The sequence below is a fragment of the Onthophagus taurus genome, chromosome 6 (assembly GCF_036711975.1).
Source record: "Onthophagus taurus isolate NC chromosome 6, IU_Otau_3.0, whole genome shotgun sequence".
NCBI classification, from domain to species: domain Eukaryota; kingdom Metazoa; phylum Arthropoda; class Insecta; order Coleoptera; family Scarabaeidae; genus Onthophagus; species Onthophagus taurus.
Window position 1 is genome coordinate 20,335,320 of NC_091971.1, and position 25,806 is coordinate 20,361,125.

General features: G+C 33.9%; 1 protein-coding gene across 4 annotated transcripts; it reads left to right on the forward strand.

Annotated features, from left to right (window-relative positions):
- Positions 1-174: 174 nt before the first annotated feature.
- LOC111419747 (LDLa and CE4_CDA_like_1 domain-containing protein vermiform) lies at positions 175-13,937 on the forward strand. 4 transcript variants are annotated; one of them, XM_023052611.2, is made up of 5 exons: positions 175-447; positions 716-836; positions 962-1,092; positions 7,866-8,015; positions 12,584-13,937. In XM_023052611.2, exons 1-5 carry the CDS (start codon positions 399-401, stop codon positions 13,738-13,740), a joined length of 1,608 nt encoding a protein of 535 aa, XP_022908379.1. In that variant the 5' UTR covers positions 175-398; the 3' UTR covers positions 13,741-13,937. The 4 variants fall into 4 exon arrangements, with proteins under 4 accessions (XP_022908379.1, XP_022908392.1, XP_022908385.1 ...); XM_023052624.2 differs by lacking the exon at positions 962-1,092 and adding an exon at positions 1,334-1,446; XM_023052617.2 differs by lacking the exons at positions 7,866-8,015; positions 12,584-13,937 and adding exons at positions 6,008-6,157; positions 6,214-7,496.
- The last annotated feature ends 11,869 nt before the right edge of the window (positions 13,938-25,806 follow it).

Here is a 25,806-nt window from a genome sequence, read left to right on the forward strand (position 1 = left end):
CATAAAAGCGAAATTGATTTTGAAATAACCAAAAGACTTTATCTTTGAAGAATATTTATATCTGTTGCATATGTATCAAAACGTATCTTATATAAATGTTTTTAAATAGTGGGGATAAATCTTATCCCCCACAAAACTAATGGCTTGGAAACTTGGTGTTAACTTGAAACGTCTAGTCGCAAATGGAACAGTTCGTGTTAAACAGCTGACCTCTTGTGGACGATTTTCAAAGTTCACTCCCTTACCTTAGTTGTGGTGAAAGTCACCTCTTGAAGACGTTGGACGTCGATCATTGGTAGATTCTTAGTAATATACGCATGCGTAGTCGCTAAAATAGCTTTAGTATAAATATCAAGAAAGAGTGTAACCATTTCTTAGCTTGTGGTTGAAGTCTAAGGATGGCTTCGAAAAGGTTGTGGCTGTGTTTTTTCCTATTAATTGGGTTAGGTAAGTTATTTTTTTTTAATAATAAATATTAATTTGTGAGTCACAATAATTTATGTGATTACTTAAAGTAAGTAAAAAGGAAAGATTTTTAATGTTGTCTTAATTGATCATTAACAGTATCATTAACTATCTGAAGGTTAAAAGTAAAAGTAGGTGTTAAACCGGTTTCGAAAACTTTCTATTTTACCTAATGCATCATCATTAATTGGAAATTTGATAATTAATCTCAACTCGACTAAACTAACTTTTGATACAATTACAATTTTAGTACATTGTCAAGATGAAGATGCAGGAGATGGAGATGCAAGTACAGAAGAACTTTGTGAAAATAGGCCAGCTGATGAATATTTTCGCTTATCAACAGAAGGTGATTGCCGAGATGTAGTAAGGTAAGAGAGGGAAAGTTTCTTCTCTTTTCTGATTTTCTTTCTTGATATATTTCTTATATCTTCTTGTTTCAAAGATATCATTCGCAGTTATTTTTTATTTTTCTTTATCTTTTTTTTCTTAAAAGGTGCGATAGTAATAGTGATACAGGAGTTACAAGATTAGCTTCCGTGCGTTGCCCAGTTGGTTTAGCCTTTGATGTCGATAGGCAGACCTGCGACTGGAAAACGAACGTGAAAAATTGCGATAGAGTAGAAAGTAAGTGAACAGAAGAAATAGTGATCAATATTAAAAGCGATGATGGATTAATTTTATTCTTAATTTTCATGTCTTTTGTACTGTATTTCTTTTATTATCTTATTTCTTAATCTTCTTATTGTTTATTTAATTTTGTGTTGTTAAAAATATTTATATTACCGAGAAACCCGTTTAGATATGGTCACTAATTCTTAAATATCGAAACATTTTTCATCCAAAATCTTCTTCATAATTTCATCAGGTGCACTAAGAGCGGTTTAAAGCAGATTACATGCCCCAGTGGGTTGGCATTTGACATCGATAAGCAAACTTGTGATTGGAAGGGAAAAGTTACAAATTGTGACAAGCTCGAGAGTAAGTCCAATGGGGGACAAAAGTTGCGATAAAACTCGGTGTGCGGTTTAAACAAAAATTATTTTCAAATTTTTCGCTGCAAATTTGCCTTAGAAATTATTTTCTGTGTACACATCTCGTTCAAAATATTTTTGATAAAGAAATTTTTTTGTTTGATTATTTTTTTTTAGAAACGTGATTTGTACACAATGTTTTTGATGAAAAATTAAATTTTTTTGTTAGATTTTGAGGTAATGGTCAAGTAGGGGGTTTTGTAAAAATTTGCCAAACGCCGAAAATTCGCAAAATCGACTTGTACAAATTATTATAATATTTTTAGTATATGGTGGTCGTAATTTTTTAGAAAAATTTAAATTTACATTGGATTAGTAGAAAGTAGATAGCACCTAAAAGCTTTCTTTGCACTTTGAAACCAGCTTTCACAAATTTTTAAGGTTATTTTTTTGGTGGTTTGGTTTCCTATTTCCTGATTTATCCTAATTACATCATTTTATTTCTTATTATCTACTTTTTAACACTTTTTTTTCTTCCGTTAAATTCTTTTACTTCAAAATTATCCGACCAACTTTGAAATCCCACTACATTGTTAATTGACATCTTTCTATTTACACTTAACACGCTTCCTATACATAAACCTACATTCAAAAAGGTCTACTTTCTATGTGAAAAGTAAACAAAAGAATATTTTCAACATATAAAGACTACAAATACAAAATAATACAAATTGCCAATCCTTTTTTAACCGTGTAAATACATTGTATATACAAATTTTTAAACGCTCACAGCAAGAGATGTAATGCAAATAAGAAAATGATGCACCTGATTAACACCAATTTTTTAAATAAGCCAACGGTAAATACGAAAAATAAAGGATAAGAACAAATTGCTTTAAAATTTGTCTTTAGTTTACATGTTTATTTAGGGGTTATATTTTATTGAACATCACATTTCCCATTTCATTAAATAAATGTGTTAAATACAACTTGCATTTCACGTATCACAGAATAAATGGTTTTATTGAAAAATATAAATGAGATGGATTTGTTGTTTTGCATTGCGATGTAACAAACTGACATTTATAACAATATTTTAAATTATTGAAGAATTTTTTTAACTCTTGATAACACACTTTCAAATATTTATACCTCAATATTAGCATTAATTGACCTCAAATAGAAGAGACAATCTCGATTACAGACACAAGCTTGCAAATGCTCTTGCCAATCGTAGATAAAATTTAAGAACGATGTTTCAAGTGGTTATTTAGTTATTTTTGCCATTGCCAAGAGTCAATTGTCAATGAGTAAGAAAACATAGCTGAGGCCACTGACGGCCGAGGAGCTACAATAGATGCTTTCAATACTTACATAAATACATACATTGGTCGTTGAATTGTAAACATGTTGATTATAAACCTTCGTGGGCTTAATTTGCAAATAGCTACTGTATTCTTGCGCTATGAAGTTTTATCTTTGAACGTCGAGATAATTTGTAGCCAAGGTCAGTTGCGGCTGAAACATTTAGCTGTTGACTACATAACTCCATGACGTTACTGTATATCTACTACATATATCTGTTTTCAATGGTAATAAAACGGCAAATGATCAGAAGATAATCAATACTTCTGCTGCCAATATTTCCAAATTTATTGCCAAAGATGTCAGTGTGGATTTAATAAACAAAATTCTTTGTTTATTTGCTTCTAACTACCGATTAACGCTTAGGAGCTCGAATACCATCTGTGATATGATTAGTTATTTTAGAAAAAGTAAATAATCTGGTAATGCACCATCTTCATGGAGAAATCGTAATAAACATGGTATCGTTGAACTTGGTAAACCAACCCAATGTACTAAAACTTTTGAAAGGTATCCTAGATTGCTGCTAAAGTGGCTCGCGGCAGAGATGCATAAATGATCTTAATACATAAATAGCCATTCTATATCTGCGCCATGAAGTTTTACTTCTGACAGCACCGATAAGTTAGCTGAACTCGCTTGTGGCTAAGGCACTAAGCTGTTGGCCATAAAACTTCGTTGTCTTAGTATACAAACAACTACTGTGAAGAATGTTAGTATACAAAATATGTATGATCATTTGCAGACAAAGCTCTAAGTTGTTGAACATAAAACTGCGTAATGTTGGTGTGTAAGTAGCTATTGTATACCTGAAGATTAAGCTTTGTGACTTTAATATATAAATAGCTATTGTTGCCATACGGAGCTGATACGCTAAGTCATTTAAGATAAAACTTTAATAATTTTAACATACATAGCAGTTGTATACCAACATAATGAAGAATTACTTTTACAGCCGTCATAGATTGAATGCGTTAAGCCATTGAATATAAAACTGTGTAACCTTGATACGAAAATAGCTGAAGAACACTACACTGTGAAGTTTTACTAGATAGCCAAGATAGATAATACCAGAAGTTAAGACATTAAGCTTCTTCTTCTTCTTTTTCCTATGATGCACCTTTCTCTTATCGCCTTTGTCTGAGGAGCCCTGTAATCATTACTGATTTTGTCACTTGGTTTTGAGCCTCCTCATAGGTTGCGATTTTATGTCTTTACTTTCCAGCTCCAACTTGCATCTTCGAGGCTCCCTATACGTCACTAATATTTTGGTTTTTTTCTGTGGAAATCCTCACATTGCCTTTTATTGATGTTTCACAAAATTTATGGAGGAGCCTTAAAAGATTATCTTCGTTATCTGCTATAAGCATACATCATCTGTATAGCAACTTATGTTTATCATATCGTGTTCCATTTTGTACCCGTCCAGAGATTAGACTTTTTCTTTCTATTACCTTGTCCATAATTAGATTGAAAAGGAAGGGTCTTACTGAATCGCCCTGTCTAATTCCTTGGGAAGCCAAGACTTGCCCATTGGCATAGTTGTGTACTTTAATCTCATCACTTTAATCTTGTGTATTATATTATCCTGCCTTCGCATACACGATGCTATGTAGTGCAGTTATCTGATTTCGAGAAAGATTTAATCGTCGGTTATCACAGGAATGGCTGATCCTTAAGGAGTTGCCTAGCCAGTTGAAATGTCAAAAATCGACAGTGGCCTATGTTATGCAGAAGTGGAAGGCTCAGTTAATGTTTTGTAAGACACGTTTACAGTGGACCGTAGATCAATGGAAACATGTTCTCTGAAGCGACGATTCTAGAAGTTCATCCTCTACCGTTTGGGTGGTCGGAACTGGGTCTGGTGTCATTCTTGAGAACGCCTATAGGTCGAATCCATTGTGCCAACAGTAAAGTTCGGCGTACGTGGGATTACTATTAATAAATTAATAATCAAAGGTGAAGTAGGATCTCTGATTTGGTTCCAGTCCAAGAAATCTGGGGTTTTGGATGTCACCATTAATTAGGTTGTCATTATGTAATGTTGGAAGCTGTATTACAATTTTTTGCCAACATATATAGGAAACCAGTATTTTACCCTTTTGGAATCCAAAATGACAATTTTAGTAGCCTTATTTTTGATGGTAAGAATTTTCATCTAGAATCTCAGGTTTGTTTTTCTTTGTTGTGGCCGAAACTGCTATTTTTTGGGAAGCACACTGCTATACACAAATAGACATTGAGTATTCTATCGATGTATGGATATGTATGGTACTTCATAATATCTATTAGGGAATGTAAGATCGGCAATATGGGGCATGTTTGGTTGATATCCGTATACATTCATGTATATTTTATAGGTTTTTTGATGTTAAAAGCTTTGGCATCATAGAAAGTAAAACTCTTTATCGCGCATTTTGCTGGATGACTTACAATGCAACAGTTCGTCAATACTAGAATGTTCGCTTCAACCTGCAACTCACGCAAGAGCAAGTCAAATTTTCTGTTTAATGTTTTCGTCCTCAAATTTAAGACAGAGGATGATGAAGAGAAAATATCCCACAACAGCTCTTTCACACTATCGTGAGATTCTTTTTATACCAATGAGAGTATAATATTGTCACTCCAAGTATGCCAAAAACTCGTGATAACTGTATTTCTGCAATTTTGACCTCTATAGTATTGGTAGTCACCTCTCTCAGAAAATCAATATACATCTTTTTTTGGTTGGATAATTTATAAGCATCTTGTTCGATTTTAATATCTCGAGCTTGTCGAATGATAGAATTTATCGATTTGGTTTTTGAAGAACCACTATGCACCAAAATTTGTTGATTTACTTTTTCGATGAGAAACTCCTCAGTGAAGGAATTCCCTTCTTCAGGTATTGAAGTAGCTCAATAATTCTCAACCTTTCCTCTGACAATATTCAAGTCTTTAAAAAATAACTTTTACCACAAAAAACCAAACAAGATTTTCAATACCAGGAGATTCCATTAAATACTAGGTATAGATTTTTCTTCACAAAATTTGAGAAATACATAAAAATTTATCCGAACACAAATTTTTTAGGAATCAATAAAAAATGTGCTTAATTTCAATGAAAATCCATCACATTAATAATTTTCTCATTAAAACCTCAACATCATTTCCATTTATCACCGTATATAAATTAAATTTTTTTTGAACTTGTTAATTATTAGAACCAAGAAAAGTACTACCTATTTTGAAAACGGATGAACCAGTATGTTCAGAAGGTAAATTATCTTGTGGAAATGGTGAATGTATCGATAAAGAATTATTTTGCAATGGTAAACCCGATTGTAAAGATGAATCGGATGAAAATGCATGTAGTAAGTTATTTCCATTTGAAAATCGAAAAACAGAAAAAGTAAAAAATAATTTTTAGCTGTTGAACTTGACCCAAATCGAGCACCTGATTGTGATCAAAACCAATGTGTTCTTCCTGATTGTTTTTGTTCATCTGATGGTACAAGAATTCCCGGCTCGTTAGAACCAACGAATGTACCTCAAATGATTACGTTAACTTTTAACGGGGCTGTTAATATTGATAATATCGATTTGTATGAAGAAATATTTAGTGGTACAAGAGCAAATCCGAACGGTTGTCAAATTAAAGGAACGTTTTTTGTTTCGCATAAATACTCTAATTATTCTGGTATTCAAGATTTACATAGGAAAGGTCATGAAATTGGTGTTTTTTCAATAACACATAAAGACGATCCTGATTATTGGACTCACGGGACTTATGATGATTGGTTAGCCGAAATGGCTGGGGATCGCTTAATTATTGAAAGATTTGCCAATATAACTGATAGTACCGTTATTGGTATGAGAGCACCTTATTTTAGAGTTGGTGGTAATAACCAATTTCAAATGATGGCTGATCAATTTTTCGTTTACGATGCTTCAATAACAGCTTCTTTGGGTCGAGTACCGATTTGGCCATATACTCTATATTTTAGAATGCCACATAAATGTAACGGAAATGCCCATAATTGCCCAAGTAGAAGTCATCCAGTTTGGGAAATGGTTATGAATGAATTAGATAGAAGAGACGATCCCACTTTCGATGAATCTCTTCCTGGTTGTCACATGGTTGACTCTTGTTCAAATATTCAATCTGGAGAACAATTCGCGAGACTTTTAAGACACAATTTTAACCGTCATTTTAATAGTAACCGTGCCCCATTAGGTCTTCATTTCCACGCGTCTTGGTTGAAGAGTAAAAAAGAATACAAAGAGGAATTAATTAAATTTATTGAAGAAATGTTGGGTAGAAATGATGTATATTTTGTTACGATGTTGCAAGTTATACAATGGATGCAAAATCCTACTGAACTTAATGGGTTAAGGGATTTCCAAGAGTGGAAAGAAAAATGTGATGTTAAAGGACAACCTTTTTGTTCATTACCCAATTCTTGTCCGTTAACTACTCGCGAATTACCTGGCGAAACTCTTAGAATGTTTACTTGTATGGAATGTCCGTCGACTTATCCATGGATTTTGGATCCAACTGGAGATGGGCTTAGTGCAAAATAATAATTAAAATTTGAAAAATGTGATAATGAATGGGAAAATTAGAGAATTAAAAAAAACTTTTTTAGACATTTAAAGTTGGTTTGTAACTTTGGCATTTGACGACAAACAATAAAATATTACATGACCCAACCCATTTCTGTTTTATTCCGGCATCAATAAACCATATCGCCTTGAACAAAATGCGTAGGCACATTTTTTATCAATTACATTACACTTTCACTTTATTCCAAGTGACTTTTATAAAATTTAAATATCTCATTCTATCTAGAGTATCTAACGTAATAAACCAAACCCATTTATACAAAGACAACGAACCAATCAACATCGATCGTTTTGATAAAAAAAAGTTATTACGTAACAATTTTTTCTTATTAATCGAAAGACCAAGCAGCAATTCGGTTTCTTATCCTTTACTTTTTTATATAAATTCGTATTTATCGTTTCCTGTACTTTTTTGTGTGTATTTCTTTATTCTAATTTTTAATTGTGCGTGTTTAGAACCAAGAAAAGTGCTACCAATTTTGAAGACGGATGAACCAGTGTGTCCAGAAGGAAAATTATCTTGCGGAAATGGAGACTGTGTCGATAAAGAACTTTTCTGTAATGGAAAACCCGATTGTAAAGATGAATCTGATGAAAATGCTTGCTGTAAGTATTCGATTTATAAATATTTTTTCTCTGAATTTCGTTTCCTGAATTTAATTTTCGATTTTTTTCTATCGTAATTAAAAAAGTTACGGTAAAAAATGTAAAGTGTTTCAACAGATTTGATTAAATTGGAAACAACGATTGGTATTTTCAATGTTTCATCAGTTTTAGTATTCTGTATTCCTCGTTTTTCGTAGTGTTTTTATACGAGGATTCGCTTTTACGCGGTTCCTATCAAAGTTTAGAAAACAAATTTGTTTTCTGTATCAAAAAGAGTTCAGTTACAAAATATTTTAGTGGAATACTTTACTTAAAATATACATATAATAGTATTGTAGTCATATCAAAACAAAGTTAATATGTTAATAAGAATATTGTTGTATTTATTGATGTACATTATTTCCGTGTCACACTTGTTTTTTATGAAAATCGGACGGAGTCATTAAACTGATTCATCCGAAAAGATTTCATTTTACTAAAATCTTCGATAACACGCAGTATGTGCCTGTGTGCGGTATATTCATCGAAATCCCAGAAGACAGAGAAGCAACCTCAACCAAAAAATCATTGATAAAAATCAATCACATTATCGTTTTTCTTTAATAGCACTATTGTGCCGGGAATTAAAACTAATCGTATTAACTAGAGACTATCCATTGATGTCTTCTAGTTTTGTTCTTACGCACTATGGTCCTCTATTATATCAACTAATACAACACACTATACAAGATCACATGGCTTTCTTTTCTTCAGTCTTCTGACGTGGTGTGGATTCCAGTTAAAAATCCTCTATGTTGTCATGGACCTGATTTCTTAATGGTTCCAACCATTACGGAATTTCTTCCTTGTTGTAGATTGAAAGTTTGGAGTTCCCAGTCAGCCAAGAGAGTCTTCTTTTCATGCTCTTTCCACCAAAGTTTGCTGTTCAGAGTCAAGCTTAGGTATTTGACGTTCTCCTCATATGCGACGATGGTGTCATTTATATCTAGGAGCATTGGGGTTTTCTGCTGTTTATTTGTAAAATTGACAAAACCTGACCTTTCTTCACTTCAAGTACGGTTGTGTTATCTGTAAACATAACCACAGTAGTCTACTCCACCTATAATATGTCGCTATTGTACGATAGATACAAAATACGCCCCGTTACTGCCTTGAGGCACTTTCGCTTTTATTCATTTTAAGTCTGAGTATTCATCTTCTTGTTCATTCTGAAAAGAATTCTCATCGAAATGTACGATGTTATGCCTTCATGCCAAAGTTTGTCAAAAGTTTGTGCGTCGGAAGACTACGGAGCACTCTTTCTATTCTTTCAAGACCCATTTAATGGTATTAAAATTAATGGTATTGTTGAGTGCTTTTGGCTAAATCTAAAATGACAATCTGAGATTAGGTTAGTCTTAAACTTAAAGAGTTCTTAAACAATTTGATATCTATAAGGTTTAACATCGTTAAGTTATCTTTTTTGCATTGACAACCTCTGCAATTTTTTAGCATGCCTTTGGCTCTTCTAGACAGGGCTTATCCTAGAGCTTTCTTTGAAATCTGGTTAGTTCTTATCTCATCTGCTATTTCTTTAGGAATATATTCTGTATTTTTTTTATTGTCCACTAAAGGTTTACAACTTTTAGTAAACTGTAAACCTCCCTTATCCATCCCCAGCCTTCTCCCCACTCTTCCAGTATCTAAATTCGGTTCCTTTCCTCTTCTCTGGGCTCGCTACATCCTCTCTACATATGTTCTAGCATTTCCGAATCCTTTCCGCACAGCCAACATCACCTCTGCACATCGTCCGCCCAGTACCTGTTCGGTCTCTCCTCATTGCTACAAAGGAATCTGATCACCAGCCTCTTCCTTTACTCACTCCCTTCCTTCATGAAGTATTTTGAAAACCCCTCCGTCATTATGTCCCCATATCTTTCATTGTATTTTCGCTCTCTTATCTGCGTCCTTCTCTCCCGTCTCCATATCATCTCCCCTTCCATTCTTCTGTTATTTATATCTGAACCGAAAAACCCGTCCTTTTGTAATATATTTTCCTTCCTAACTTCTTTCCAACACTCCCCCAGGCTCCTGCAGTATGGTTTTCTATCTATTATTTCTTCATATTTAACTGCTTTTCTGCACGCCTCCACCCTCATTTCATCCACCTTCACTTCCTCCCTCACAATATACCCCGGTGTTTTCCTCGCCAGACCCAGAAACCACCTCCAGTACCGATTCTGTACGTCCTCCAGAATATCCTGCCTCTTTCATCCCCAAACTTCCGCAACGTTCATCACAGCACTCCTCACCAACCCATCAAACATAATCTTTCTCTTTCTGATGTCCCTTCCAAACACTCTCTCACCCTATCCCCAGAGCTGCTCCATCACCTTATTTGCCCTTTTAGCCATCTAAAAGGGCAAATAACTACTTCTTTAGGAGTAACTATTGTGATATTTTCTGTTCTTTGGTTTTCAATATTAGTCATTGATTTTGCCCTGGGTTAAGAGTAAAGATATCAGTCAGATGTTTAGCAAACATCGTTACTCTTTGTTTATTGCCTCTGATCTCTTGATCTTCTTGGTTGGTTTCCATAATGAACAATCAGTCTCTTGACATACTGACAGTTCTGTTAGTTAGGAACTCATAGACCCTTGTTTAAGCTTTTGAATTGCTCTTCTGAGCTTCTGCGTTTTGTTGTTAAGTACAGTTTAGAGGAATCCCAGGACTGTTAACATCTTCTTCTAGCTCTTCGTTTTTCTTTGACAAGTTCTCTGATCTCATCTCTATCTCTTTAGTATTGTTGTACGGCTGAATATCAGAAATGATATCAGAAATTGATAGAACAGAAATTGAAATTGATATCAGAAAGCTTTCCCAGTCAGTAATTTTTGTTAGTAAGAGTACAACTGGCTAACCTTTCTATTTTACCTAATGTTTGATTGCAGTCTATGTCAAAGTTCTCTTCAACATCTACACAATCAGCGCAATAGAAAAACATAAGGCGGCAATCTTACTTCTCGTCATATTGTCGTACGTTTACTCGCTCTCACTCTGACTTCCTTCCTGCATTCTCCATTTTTTTTCCATTTTCTCCCTCTATCCTCATCTATATCTCTCTATCCTTATACCTTATCGTCGGCACAATAGCGCCCACTCATGTAAATCCACATTACCTATTTTCTTACTATATGCCCTGGTAACTCCGGATCAAGAATAAATGCCCATCTCTAGTACCTTGTTTGTATATTTTCCAGCCTTCCTTGTTCTTCTCAACTCCATATCTCTTCTACATACAACATCATGCTCTTCGTCATTCCATTAAACGATGTTTTCATTTTCGGAATATCTTTCCTAAATATTCTTTGTCTCCAATATTAATGAACTTCCTCTATGTCTTTGTTCCTAGTATGTTTACTATCACCTCAGATACGAATTCTTCTTCACTTCTTCAAACCCTTTCCTTGGCAATTTCTATTGCTCCCTCCGTCTTCTTATTCCCTTACAGAACTTCGATACTTTCGTTATCTCACATATATCTGGCAAAATTCCTTTTGCATTCATCAAACCTATCCTGTAATGTCTTCGTATAGATATTACACACCATATGCAACAAACTAATTACTCTGTAACTAGTGACCTGATCCTCTATTGACTCAGAAACCCAGAAACCTCATTGTCTCTTCAAATTCTATTTAAAACCAACCATTGCATACAAGTTTCCATTGCAAAAAGACTTCTGAAGGCATCTTAAACGTCCCACCATGGCTTATTCTGAATTTTATCTCTGTGCTTCTCAAAATCCACCCTGAATTTGCCTTCCTTCCTCATTCTTCAACAGCATGATGAAATATTCACTACAGATCGTTTTTGGCATTTTACTTTTGCTATTATCTATTGCCTTTCTAAGTATTCACTCATCCTCGTCTACTTTCCAACTACGCCATTGCCTCAATTTCCATTTCTTGTCTTCTTTCACTTCTTTACTCACTCTATCCCAGTTCAGCATTGGCTTTTCCTAGTCAGAATTCCCTATATTGTCTGCATTCCTTTACTTGTATGGTACCAACACTTTTTTTTCAGCTCTGCTCCCCGTATTCCAAGACCGCCTTTCAGTTCTATCTGTAATCTTTGATGATTAGATTTCCCAGATTCTCCTACTATGAACAAGTTCATACCTTCTCACGTTTCCTAATCCACGATCACAAAATCAATTATCGATGTTCTTCTTGTCCTAGTATATGCTCCTCCTCATCTTCCTTATTTCCGTTCAATTTTTCTCTTAAATTGCATAATCTACTGTAGAATAAACTTTTACTCAAATGAAAATATATTCGCCCAATTAGTTCCCATCTCTTGCTCCAGTTAGTATGTTTAACGCTTTTGCTTTCATCAAACCTGTGATTTGCATTCCCATATTCAAAACATCACATCCTTAGCCTCCAGTTATATTCCATCCACTTCAACCACTAAATTACGCAAATTTTTAAATTTCCTGTTTGCAATAGTATTATAGATATTTTACATATATTTTAATAATATGAAACTTTTTTTCGATTATTAACACTTTTTTTATATTATTTTAGCTGTTGATACGGATCCAAATAGAGCACCAGATTGCGACCAAACTCAATGCGTACTCCCTGACTGCTTCTGTTCTGCTGACGGAACGAGAATCCCTGGTCAATTGGAACCAGCAAATGTACCTCAAATGATAACTATAACATTTAACGGAGCCGTAAATGTCGATAATATCGATTTATACGATGATGTTTTTAATGGCCAAAGATTAAATCCTAATGGCTGTTCGATTAAAGGAACATTCTTCGCATCGCATAAATACACAAATTACTCAGCTATTCAAGAACTTCACAGAAAAGGTCATGAAGTCGGTGTTTTCTCTTTAACTCATAAAGATGATCCTAATTATTGGACCCATGGTTCTTATGATGATTGGTTAGCTGAAATGGCTGGTGCTCGTTTAATTATTGAAAGATTTGCGAATATAACTGATTCCTCAATTGTTGGAATGAGAGCTCCTTATTTAAGAGTTGGCGGAAATAACCAATTCCAAATGATGGCTGATCAATATTTCGTTTATGATGCTTCGATAACAGCTTCTTTAGGTCGTGTACCAATTTGGCCTTACACTTTATACTTTAGAATGCCTCATAAATGTAATGGAAACGCTCATAATTGCCCAAGCAGAAGTCATCCAGTTTGGGAAATGGTCATGAATGAATTAGATAGAAGAGATGATCCAACATTTGATGAATCACTTCCCGGTTGTCACATGGTTGATTCTTGTTCAAATATCCAATCTGGAGAACAATTCGCGAGACTTTTAAGACACAACTTCAACCGTCATTACAATAGCAACAGGGCTCCATTAGGTCTTCATTTCCATGCCTCCTGGTTAAAGAGTAAAAAAGAATACAGAGAAGAATTGATTAAATTTATTGAAGAAATGTTGGGAAGAAACGATGTTTATTTCGTAACGATGTTACAAGTTATTCAATGGATGCAAAATCCAACTGAAGTAAACGGTTTGAGAGATTTCCAAGAATGGAAAGAAAAATGCGATATTAAAGGACAACCGTACTGTTCCTTGCCGAATTCCTGTCCTTTAACAACTAGAGAATTACCCGGTGAAACTTTAAGATTATTTACTTGTATGGAATGCCCCAATAACTATCCTTGGATTTTGGATCCAACAGGAGACGGATTCTCCGTTAGGAAGTAAAGAAGTTGCAGTAGACGATTACTTAGATAGGAAGACTTTGAAAAATGTTTTTATTTTTTTTTTAATTTTGAGTGTGAGTTTTTTGAGAGAACGTTTTTTAGAGAAGTGCCTTATTTTGGATATGTATTACATTATTATGCTAAAGTTGTACATAAATCAATTTTTATGAAAATATAATATTAACTTTCTTATTTAAATCTTTTGAGTTTTATTTTGTTGAATACACCGAGAGAAATACTAAATTGATTATTTTATCATACTATGACTCTGAAATACATGGATTTACTCGTCTGGACATTTAATAGACATTTAATCGTTAGCCACACGGTAGATTTAATTAAAGACAGTATTAAACTTTATCGCAGTTCTTGATAATTAATACTATAACTTTTGGCAAATTGCGATGCATCGAAGTTCGTAAATTATTGGCAGTAAAATACTTTTTTACATCCGATGCTGTAATGACATTTTTAGTAACATTTTATGGAACCAGTTCAAGTTGGTGACATTGGGTCATTAATTTTTCTAGTTCTCAATGTGACAATGTTTGCCTATGAATGTTTAAACACGTTCTTAGCATCGAATACAAGGTCCACAATGATGAGGACATTGAACTCGCAATTTCTCTTATTTTAGGAGGTGTACATGAAAAATTTTTGTCAGGTGAATACATTTTGTGTTTTGAGTTTCTAATTGTCAATTCAAATTTCTATTTTCAAGTGTTACGGTGTTACCAACTGCTACATACCTATTTCTCTATACATCATTGAGTACTTATATATAATCTTAGTTCTTATATTAATTATCAGGGTCATCCACGACGACAGTCCATTAGAACTTTACAGGGTTCTGGCCAAAATACAAATTTGAAAATTCAGATTTAAGTATTATCAATTGCGTTCTCTTCGACTAAAATATTTTCAAATATCTAACACTTCCGATTATACCGGAAGTCGCCACCTACTTTATTTTTTAAATGGAACATCCTGTATATTTTTACATATTTGGATTTGTCTGTTTTCAAGGTTTATGAATGACTTTACTTTTTGCAAATTGATTCGGCCGTTCTCGAGTTATTCCAATTTTTCTAGAAAAATCAGCTCCGGCAGACATTTGTTCAAAAAATCAGAGAACACTCGATTTTTGAGATATTAATTAAGGATTCAGAACATACTTAAGCAACTTGATGGAGTATGTTTTGGTGCCGAGTATGGCTGTCTAGAACGTTTGGTCACTTTACTATGGCACGTTACCTTTTCGAAACTTGGAAGTACCATAACTTCATTTCTTTAAATGGCATCCCCCATATTTTATTACTTAGTCGTCTTCGGTGTCTCATTTTACATCTTTTATATCCCATATGTCCTATACCTAACATTTATAGTTTAGGAAATAATTAGGGTTTATAGAAAAATGCACACATTATCGATATCTAACCTAGTCATAAATACCTAGTGCGACCTAGTGAATAATCGAATGAAGTGGAGGTTTGAAAATTTGCAGACTTGTGATGTTTGATGCCAGCTTTTCAACTAAAGTATTTTCAGGTTCCGGATACTTGTGGTTACACCGGAAGAGGTGACAATTTTCATATTTTAAATGGATCACCCTGAGTTTTGTAACATTTTTCAATCAAAAATGTCAACTACAACGTTACTTAAACTAAAATTAGATCTAAAACTAGAACTAACACTAGAAACTTTCGGGTTTTGTCGTGCGTCTTTTAATAAAAGGTTTGACGTTTCGGATGCCATGTTGCAACCTTCTTCAGAAACTGGTTCGAGTGATTGAAACCCGAAAGTTTCTAGTGTTAGTTCTAATTTTAGTTTAATTCACACCGGCTGTGAAAGCCTTCGTACTTATACAGGGTGTCCCGTTAAGCGTACGGAGCGGCTGTATCTCAACAACGGTAAGGCCTAGAGGTTTGGGAAAAAAATCCTGATAAGCAAAGTGGGCAAGAGAAATACCTGGAAATTATTTTGAAGTTCGTAATTCGACCACTAGGAGGCGTAGCTGCCATAGAGAAACATAAAATTCCCGCTATCTCAGAAAGTTAGACGATGAGCTATAACTTTGACAACATCATTTAGTAGCTTGGATAATACCGCATCGCTTTTGTTTTGCGATATTTCTCATATCTATCATAATAAGGGAGGGGGAGGCCAATGCGTTTTCAAATGTTTACATTTTAATATCTCCTGGACCGTTCAACCGATTTGAATATTTTTGGTCTTGTTTGAAAGAGCATTTCATGCTCTTTTAAAAGATATTTTCAGTAAGACCGCTTGGTTTAAAACAAATAAGCTAGAGGGCGTTATCTGCAGCGGTTACATATTTTTGTGATTTTTGAAAAAAAGTTAAATGGAACGGTACTATTTCTCTCGGTACTATTTTCTTTCTAAAATGCTCTTTCAAACAACACCGAAAATATTCAAATCAGTTGAATGGTCTAGGAGATATTAGAATGTAAACATATGAAACGCATTGGCCTCCCCCTCCCTTATTATGACAAATATGAGAAATATCGCAAAACAAAAGCGATGCGGTATTATCCAAGCTATTAAATGATGTTGTCAAAGTTATAGCTCATCGTCTAAATTTCTGATATAGCGGGAACTTTATGTTTCTCAATGGCAGTTACGCCCCTTGCGGTCGAATTACGAACTTCAAAATAATTTCCAGCTATTTCTCTTGGCCACTTTGCTTATAAGGATTTTTTTCCCAAACCTCTAGGCCTTAACGTTCTAGAGATACAGCCGCTCCGTACGTTTAACGGGACATCCTGTATAACGTTACTTTTTATAATTTCAAATCTCTTATTTTGTTTTTTTTTTATACTTGTACACTAATTGTAAGGGTTAATAGAGGCATTATTATTATTATTATTGTTATTATCTACTTTGAGCGCCGGAAAAAAAATTTTGTAAGTAGTAAGGAAAGAGTAAACAGTTTGACATTTGCTAAAGCTATGGTTTATTTCTGTTAGTGTGATGACTAGGTTACTTTTTGTAGTGATCTGTTCTCAAGAAATGCCACGTTTGGAATTTAGTAATAAGGATTATTTGAATTTGATAATATTTTTTTGGAGAGTGCAACCAAATAATTGCGCGTACGTGTCGGCTGCAACATACAGGGGCCTAAAATTGAACAAAAATTTCAAAAATGTAATGAAATACAGGGTGTTGCATTTGAACTATGAAAATTGTCACCTCTTCCGGTGTAACCGCAAGCACCCGGCACCTGAAAATATTTTAGTAAGAAGCTGGCATCAAACACAGAAGTCTGCAAATTTTCTAAAGGCCACTTCATATGGTTATACACTAGGTCACACTAGGTATTCATGGCATACTAGGTTAAATATCGATATGTGTGCATTTTTCAAAAAACCCTAATTATCTCCCAAACTATAAATGTTAGGTATAGGACATATAGGATACAAAAGATATAAATGAGACACCGAAGACGACTAAGTAATAAAATATGGGGGGTGCCATTTAAAAAAATGAAGTTATGGTATTTCCAAATTTCGAAAAGTTAACGTGCCGTAATAAAGTGACCAAACGATCTAGACAGCCGTACTCGGCACCAAAACATACTCCATCATGTTGCTTACGCATGTTCTGAATCCTAAATTGATATCCCAAAAATCGAGTGTTCTCTGATTTTTTGAACAAATGTCTGCTGGAGCAGATTTTTCTAGAAAAATTCGAATAACTGGAGAACGGCCGAATCAAATTGCAAAAAGTAAAGTTATTCATAAACCTTGAAAACAGACAAATCCAAATATGTAAAAATATATAGGGCGACTTCCGGTATAATCGGAAGTGCTAGAAATCTGAAAATATTTTAGTCGAAGAGAACGCAATTAATAATACTTAAATCTGACTTTTCAAATTTTTGTATTGGCCAGAACCCTGTAAAGTTCTAATGGACGGTCGTCGTGGATGACCCTGTATATAAGACCTCAATGCTCTACATTGTCAAAATTTATTTTATTTATGAGAAAAAAAAAGGATAAAAACGCGAATTACAAAAAATAGCATAAAAAACATCTCATAAGACATAAGACTCGTTTTTCAACTTGAATTCATGCATTTCAAACGTGTCTTACGAAACTTGTTTTTTAATATACTATTCCTAGAAATAGGAACAAAACCTCAAATCTATAATCACTGTTATACACAGCCGTTTATAAATTATGATGTATGCGCTTAGGATTTTCGATGTTAAAAAGTGTTAAAGCTGAAAAGTTCATCGGTTTCAAATAGTGAAACACTAGCTTGCATTAGAAATGACTCTCGCAAATTCTACTCTCACTGCAATATCTTGGCTAATATCTCGGTAAGGCTCTTTGGACGAATTGGCAAGTGATGAAACCAACTTACACTCTAGTCAAATGTCTCCCCAACTCTTTCTTATGTGGTATTTATTTGTACTTAATATGGGTTGTGATTGGGTTAACCTCTCAAAGTAATATTGGATTAAGTTCTTTTATGATTAGTTGGGTTACTTGGATTACTTTACTATTACTTGTTATAGGGTTGGTTTGCTTTGTGGTTAGCCTGATCGGCTAGTTTTTGGGTTAAATCATTTATTGATTGAGTTTTTTTCAGGTTGGGTTACAATTAGTTTGAGTAGAACTGCTTTGTTGTTAAGATGTTTTTCGTTAGCTTCCTAGGATTGAGTTTTTCTAGGGTTAGTTGGTTTCTTTTGAAGCTGGAGTACTTTGTTATGGACTTGTTATAGCGTTGATTGAGAGTTAGTATTCTTTCAGATGATTTGCAATTGGTTTGACTTTCTTTGGAGTTAACTTGCTTAGTAGTTCAGTTATTTTAAAGTTGTTGTAATTGAGTTGAGTTGTAGTTAAGTTGCTTGGAGTTGAGTTGTTTTAGGGATGAACTAGCTTAGAGTTAGCTTTTTTTGCATTATGGTTGTCTCTAGTTACCTCCTTTCTTATCCTTACCTTCTTAATATTTTTGATATTAATATCAAAATATCAAAAAATGTTTACTGAATTACTTTGAAATTACACTTAAAGAGAGAGAACCTACGATGTCAAGGTGTACCCTTTCAAAAACATAAGAGGTAGCGGGTGCCATTGGAATTTGCGTTGGCTTGGATACGGCGATTTTAACAGAATTGGAATATTCAATAGATTGATTTAAAATAGAACTATTACGTTGCAAACATTGATTGTGATTATAAGCTGTCGGCAAAGTAATTAAATTATTTAAGCAGACCTTAATTGATGGAGAGTGGGCGCGCGGCCTGTAACGGCCAGTCGTGATCGATCCTTGCTGAATTCTGTAATTTTGATTTTGTACAACTAGCGAAAAGAACTGTACTATTAGAATTGGGAAAAAAGTCGTAAAAGTTCATAAAAATAGATTAAAAGTTTTTATTGAAGATTAATATTTGTTACTGGATGTCGATTGCTCATACCAACTTTTTCATAACACTTCTAATACTGGAAGTATGTATATACGAATTTAGAAAATTTTTACGCGCAATAATAATTTTTATGTACTATCAAATATCACATTCATGGGTATCCACGGTTGGTGTTATCAGAAACAAGCCTAGAACTACAAACTTTCGGGCTAAGCCTAAACAAAGTGTTTAAAACATTGTTTGAAGTTTCGGATGCCATGTTGCAACCTCGAAAACAAGTTTAAAAGTAACAAAATCCAACCATCCAACGCACACAGGGGCGGCCTCTATATCTTCCTTTTTCCGGTTTTCCTGGCATAACGGGTCGGGTTCCTCGTAAATCGAATATAGCTCCAAATCCAACAATCTCAATCAAATAGACCCAACAATCTTTAGGAGGACCTGACGTTCAAAGTTCCTTTATCGTTTTGGCTCAATGTCCACGTCTACGCTCCTTATGTAACGACCGGGCCCACTAGCGCCCAGTATATTGTTATCTTTATCCTGTAAGTGAGAGCTAGTGTGCAGAACTATCTCTGAAAACCATGAACACACCTGCATTTGTTGGTAGTGTTCACAAGAGATCCAAGATACACTAAACTATTAACTTGTTCGAAGAAGTATTCGCCATACTAAATTATTAACAAAGGGTTGCTTGACGGGTCTCTAGTGGTAACCATGTACTTTATCTTCCCGTGGTTAACAGTGATTCCGACCTATGCGAAGTTAGCCCCCAATTTTTCTAGCCCCCAATTAGATAGGATTTTACATGTATAGTATTTTGATTATAACAAGAGAACCAGTTAACCGATTTCGATAAACAATGTCTCATTCGAAAGCTTAATATTTGACCAATACGAATGAGGAAATGCCCGATTCGAAATCTCTTTCGAATTCCGCTAAAACGCCAAAATAATGCGAAGATACACGAAAATAACACAAAAATGATCTTTTTTTTATGTGGTGATAACTCATAAACGATTTACCCGATGATCAAGATCTATACGTCATTCGATTCGTCATAGTTTCTTCTATCGAAATCACAAAATGCCCGATTTCAATTCTCTCCCATTAACCTTATACAGCCCTCGGAATGACACCGTGTTCCGTGTGGCTCGTTGTTTACGCACGTGTGAACGCCCGAAAGTCTAGCCCCCAATATAAAAAAATTAATTTAAACTAAATCGACTATAAATAGAGAACAGTTTGGCGGATTTTAATGTTTTATATCTCAATCGAAAGTTTATGCCTGGCTAAATGCCCGATTCGAAATATTTAAGGATTTTGATTAAAACACAAAAAACGAATTAATCAAACACATCAATTATCTCCTTAACTAAATGACCAATTTTAGTCATCAACATCTCAATCGAAAGTATGATCTACAATGAACGCGAAGGTGGAAATGCCCGATTTCAAAATTTACTAATTATCTGCGTACGGCTATTGAAATGACCCCGCGAATCAGCCGACTGGAAGTCTAGCCCTTCAATAAGAAAAAATTAATTTTGATTAAATTCGCTATAACTAAAGAATGGTTTGACCGATTTTAGTTTTATATATCTCAAATGAAAAGCTTGCGTCTGGCTGAATGTAGAAGATATAAACATTAAATTAACAAGGCGTATACACGCATAACATTGTATTACATGAAACTGTAAGTGCATTTTTCTCGAAACATCCTTTTTACAGCTGGTTAATACGATTCCTAAAAAACAATTCATTCGATTGACTTGAAATTTAAATGCACTTTCAAATAGTATCTTTCTATCGTATGACCTACAGAGAAACTGATACGATATATACATGATTTTTTTTTTGAGATAAACTTATCGATTTGCAGAACAAAATCGAACGTATATTTTATTATAAAAACACAATCTTTACATATATCATAGAATATTTCGGGAGCAGGTTCAAACTGAAATTCGTTAATTCAAAAATTCGACTTAACGCTTTTTTTGTTTATTTACTACTACTATCATTTCTTTTTTTTTTTTTTGTTTCCATGACTTTTATTTTTTTATATTAACGCCACCTCTTAATACTATCATAGGTGATATTATTACAATATTATAGAAAAGAACATCATTTGATTTTTGAGTTTCAGATTATTTCAAGGAATGATATTGTATCAACCATAACTTAGACAATCCACGCACCAACTTGGTTGAGGGACAATGTAAAGATTATTTTCTATAAACAATTCTTTTTAAATAAGTAAATATATCATGAAACCATATGCAAAAGATTAAATTGAAATACCACATAATTTGGTAGCAAAAAAATTCCCAAAGAAATCATTTTATTTGATACAAAAAAAAGAAACTCCCCCATTAAAAAGTTTGAATAAGATTATACTAGTATTATTTGGAGTAGTTTACACTCAATTTCAAATTATTTCATGTTTTGACAATGTTGATAATTAAAGCTTTATAATTTTTCAAGCACAAAATGCAAAAATTTATTGAATAGTACCGTTTTTCAACCGTTCAAACACACCGTTCAAATCGCAAATTTTCCCGATATGTTTTGGTCAATTAATAAAATTGAAAACGACTCACCGAATAGATGTTGTTTCCCTTGGATTTTACTTCGAAGCTCAGCTGGAAAGAAAAGATAAATTAATTTATTGTGACAAAAAAAAAAAGAATTAATACGATACCTTCACATCCTTCAACATCCATAAAATAGCAATCCCATGATGTCCTATATCACATCACTAATATCACCTAACACTTAGCATAAATATAGCACGCATTTATAACTTAATTTAAGTAATGTTTCATTTTTCTAAACTACTTTATCACCCTTAAATGCCCGCACATCAACTAAAATGCGTTATTAGCGAATCAACTTCCAAACATCCCCTCCTTAATTTATTGTGGGGAGAAGGAATACTGGAGGTGAATAAACAAAAAATGTAAAGACGACGGGCCGAAGCGGTTTTAAATCGTTTTTTGGTTTTAAAACTCAACCTTTCAATAAAAAAATTACTCGTTTTCTCGAAACATTTCAAATAAAACTTACGTCATTTTACTAAAATAAAACGCACTAAACGAATTTCAATGTTTAACACTTCCTGCAAAAGAAAGTCTATCCCCAATATAAAAAAGATAATTTAAACTAAATCGACTATAATTAGAGAACGGTTTGATGGATTTTAATGTTTTATATCTCAATCGAAAGTTTAGGGGCTAGACTTCCAGTCGGTCATTTCAATAGCCGTACGCAGGTAATTAGTAAATTTTGAAATCGAGCATTTCCACCTTCGCATTCATTGTAGATCATACTTTTGATCGAGATGTTGATGACTAAAATTGGTCAATTAGTTATGGAGATAATTGATGTGTTTGATTAATCGTTTTATGTGTTTTAATCAAAATCCTTAAATACTTCGAATCGGGCATTTGGACAACCGCATTCAGCCAGACACATACTTTTAATTGAGATATAAAACATTAAAACCCGTCAAACCGTTCTTTAATTATAGTCGATTTAGTTTAAATTAATTTTTTCATATTGGGGGCTAGACTTCTAGTCGTCAGATTCGCTTGGTCATTGCAATAGCTGTACGTAGATAATTAGTAAATTTTGAAATCGGGCATTTCCACCTTCGCATTCATTGTAGATCATACTTTTGATCGAGAGGTTGATGACTAAAATTGGTCAATTAGTTAAGGAGATAATTGATGTGTTTGATTAATTCGTTTTTTGTGTTTTAATCAAAATCCCTAAATATTTAGAATCGGGCATTTCGACAACCGCATTCAGCCAGACACATACTTTTAATTGAGATATAAAACATTAAAACCCGTCAAACCGTTCTCTAATTATAGTCGTTTTAGTTTAAATTAATTTTTTCATATTGGGGGCTAGACTTCTAGTCGTCAGATTCGCATGGTCATTGCAATAGCCGTACGCAGGTAATTAGTAAATTTTGAAATCGGGCATTTCCACCTTCGCATTCATTGAAGATCATACTTTTGATCGAGAGGTTGATGACTAAAATTGATCAATTAGTTAAGGAGATAATTGATGTGTTTGATTAATTCGTTTTTTTGTGTTTTAATCAAAATCCTTAAATATTTCGAATCGGGCATTTGGACAACCGTATTCAGCCAGACACATACTTTTAATTGAGATATAAAATATTAAAATCCGTCAAACCGTTCTCTAATTATAGTCGATTTAGTTTAAATTAATTTTTTTATATTGGGGGATAGACTTTTGGGCGTTCACACGTGCATAACCAACGAGCCGAACACGGTGTCATTCCTAGGGCTGTACAAGATTAACGGGAGCGAATTGAAATCGGGCATTTTGTGATTTCGATAGAAGACACTATGACGAATCGAATGACGTATAGATCTTGATCATCGGGTACATCGTTTACGAGTTATCGCCACTTAAAAAAGGTCATTTTTGTGTTATTTTCGTGTATCTTCGCATTATTTTGGCGTCTTAGCGGAATTCGAAAGAGATTTCGAATCGGGCATTTCCACATTCGTATTGGTCAAAGATTAAGCTTTCGAATGAGACATTGTTTATCGAATGCGGTTGACTGGTTCTCTCTTGTTATAATCAAAATACTTGTAAAATCTTATCTAATTGGGGGCTAGAAAAATTGGGGGTAACTTCGCATAGGTGTCATTCCGACTGTCTTTGCAGCTTGTTCCAGGGCGATAAAGCATTGTTTTGATCTAGAAAAGATCGTGTCGCCCCTTCTTATTCCAATTTCTCGCATTACATTTTCCAATGCAAAATTAGAAAGTGAGGATGAGTCTCCCTGCCTCAAGCCATGCTTTATTTGGAAATTCTTAGAGACTTCTGTTTGTATTCTAACAGATAATGTTGTATCTAGTATTGTATGTAAGCTGTTCTAATGTCATCAAACAGATAGTGCGCGTTGATGTTATATTCAAGGGTCTTCTCCAGAATTTTCCGCAATGTGTGAATTTGGTCGATGGTCTTCCGAAGATGAATCTACATTGATACTCGCCGACCACTTCTTGAGCATAGGGTTGAAGAATGCTACACTTGAAGTATACAGTACATTGCCTGGTATTTTGTATGCGCTGTCGAAAGTTATCCCTCTGTAGTTATCGCAGTTGGTGGGGTCGCCCTTTTTGTTTAGTGGACATATTATTCCGCATTACCATTCTTGAGGCGTTTCGTACTTCTCCCATGTCGAATTGATCAGTGTATACATCGTTTCGCTGTATATTTCATCAGCCTCCGGAAATTTATTATTTTTTTAGCGTTTTAATGGCGCTAATAACTTTACTAGTCAACAAATGTGTCAATAACTGTTCTAGTTGGTTGCAGTGTTGGACTTTATTAGAGGATGTGCCACTCAATATCTACGAATGACAAAATGTGCTTTCAATTAAATGGTTGCCCTTATGTCTTGCAAAAGGACTGCTTCGAATAAAGTTAACCTAAAGACTAAATTAAACAAAAGGAATGATTAATTTATTTAGTATTAATTTGATTGCATTATTTTCTTAAAACAAAAGCAAATGATCATCATACCATCGCCACTAATACAAACTCTGCATCGCCGCCGAAAAGATCTTTTTACTATCGTGCAAATATCTTATTAATACACTTTTTGTTTTATGCAACCCCAATAAAAAAATCAAGGGGATTTAGATCCGGAGAACGAGGAGGCTACGTAATCGAACCAAGGCGCCAAATTCATCTTTCGGGATATTCTGTATTCAAGTAATCTAGTCTAGGACGAGCATAATGAGCTGGACAACCATCTTGTTGAGATTTGGAATCTTGACTAAACAGGCCATCTTTTAAAATAACTTGCCAAGAGTGCAAGGGAATATGACACTCCTTTTTTTAGAAATTGTGCGTCAAACTTAATAGACGTAATATAAATAAATAAGTAGACGTAAATGATGAACAATATATTAATTAAATATCAGTGCTACATATGTTTCGGTACCACTATGGAATCTCTTTGTTGGCTTTATTAATAGACGTAATTTTTTTCGCAAAACTTACGACTTTTGTTGTTTGATTTGTGGCTTCTATAGTAGCATGGTTAATAAGGATTACATTATTAAAAGAATCACTATAAAATTGCGAATATATCTGACCGTAGTACCTAAAGATATGATCTACGGAAACGATTTTTAACATTTTCACAATTATGTTTATTACCACATAACTAAAAGACATGAATTTTCTTTTTATTTTTACCGGAACAGGTATGGGTTGGGTTTTCACCTGGTTTTTTATTATTACAAATACTACGCTTAACAAGAGTGATTCTGTTAATTTTTTTCAATTTTATTATAAAAATACTTATAACCTGTTCATATCTTCGATTTTTTTTTTTGGTTAAATCGTATTGAAATAGTTTTACATAATAACAACAACTAGTTTCTCTTACGTTTTCTTTTTGTAATTTGTTGGAGTTTGCGAGGTCCACTTTCTGTTTTCTGTTATATGGACGGTTTTCCGTTATCTTTTCTTGATATTGGCCTAACTGCGCCCATATAATAATAATACTTTATTGAGCCAAATAAACAACAAAATAAGAATAAATCAAGAAATATACAATTCACAATTCAAGCTCAATGGGTGCAAGAGCAGAAAAGGCAAAAGTGCCACTGATTT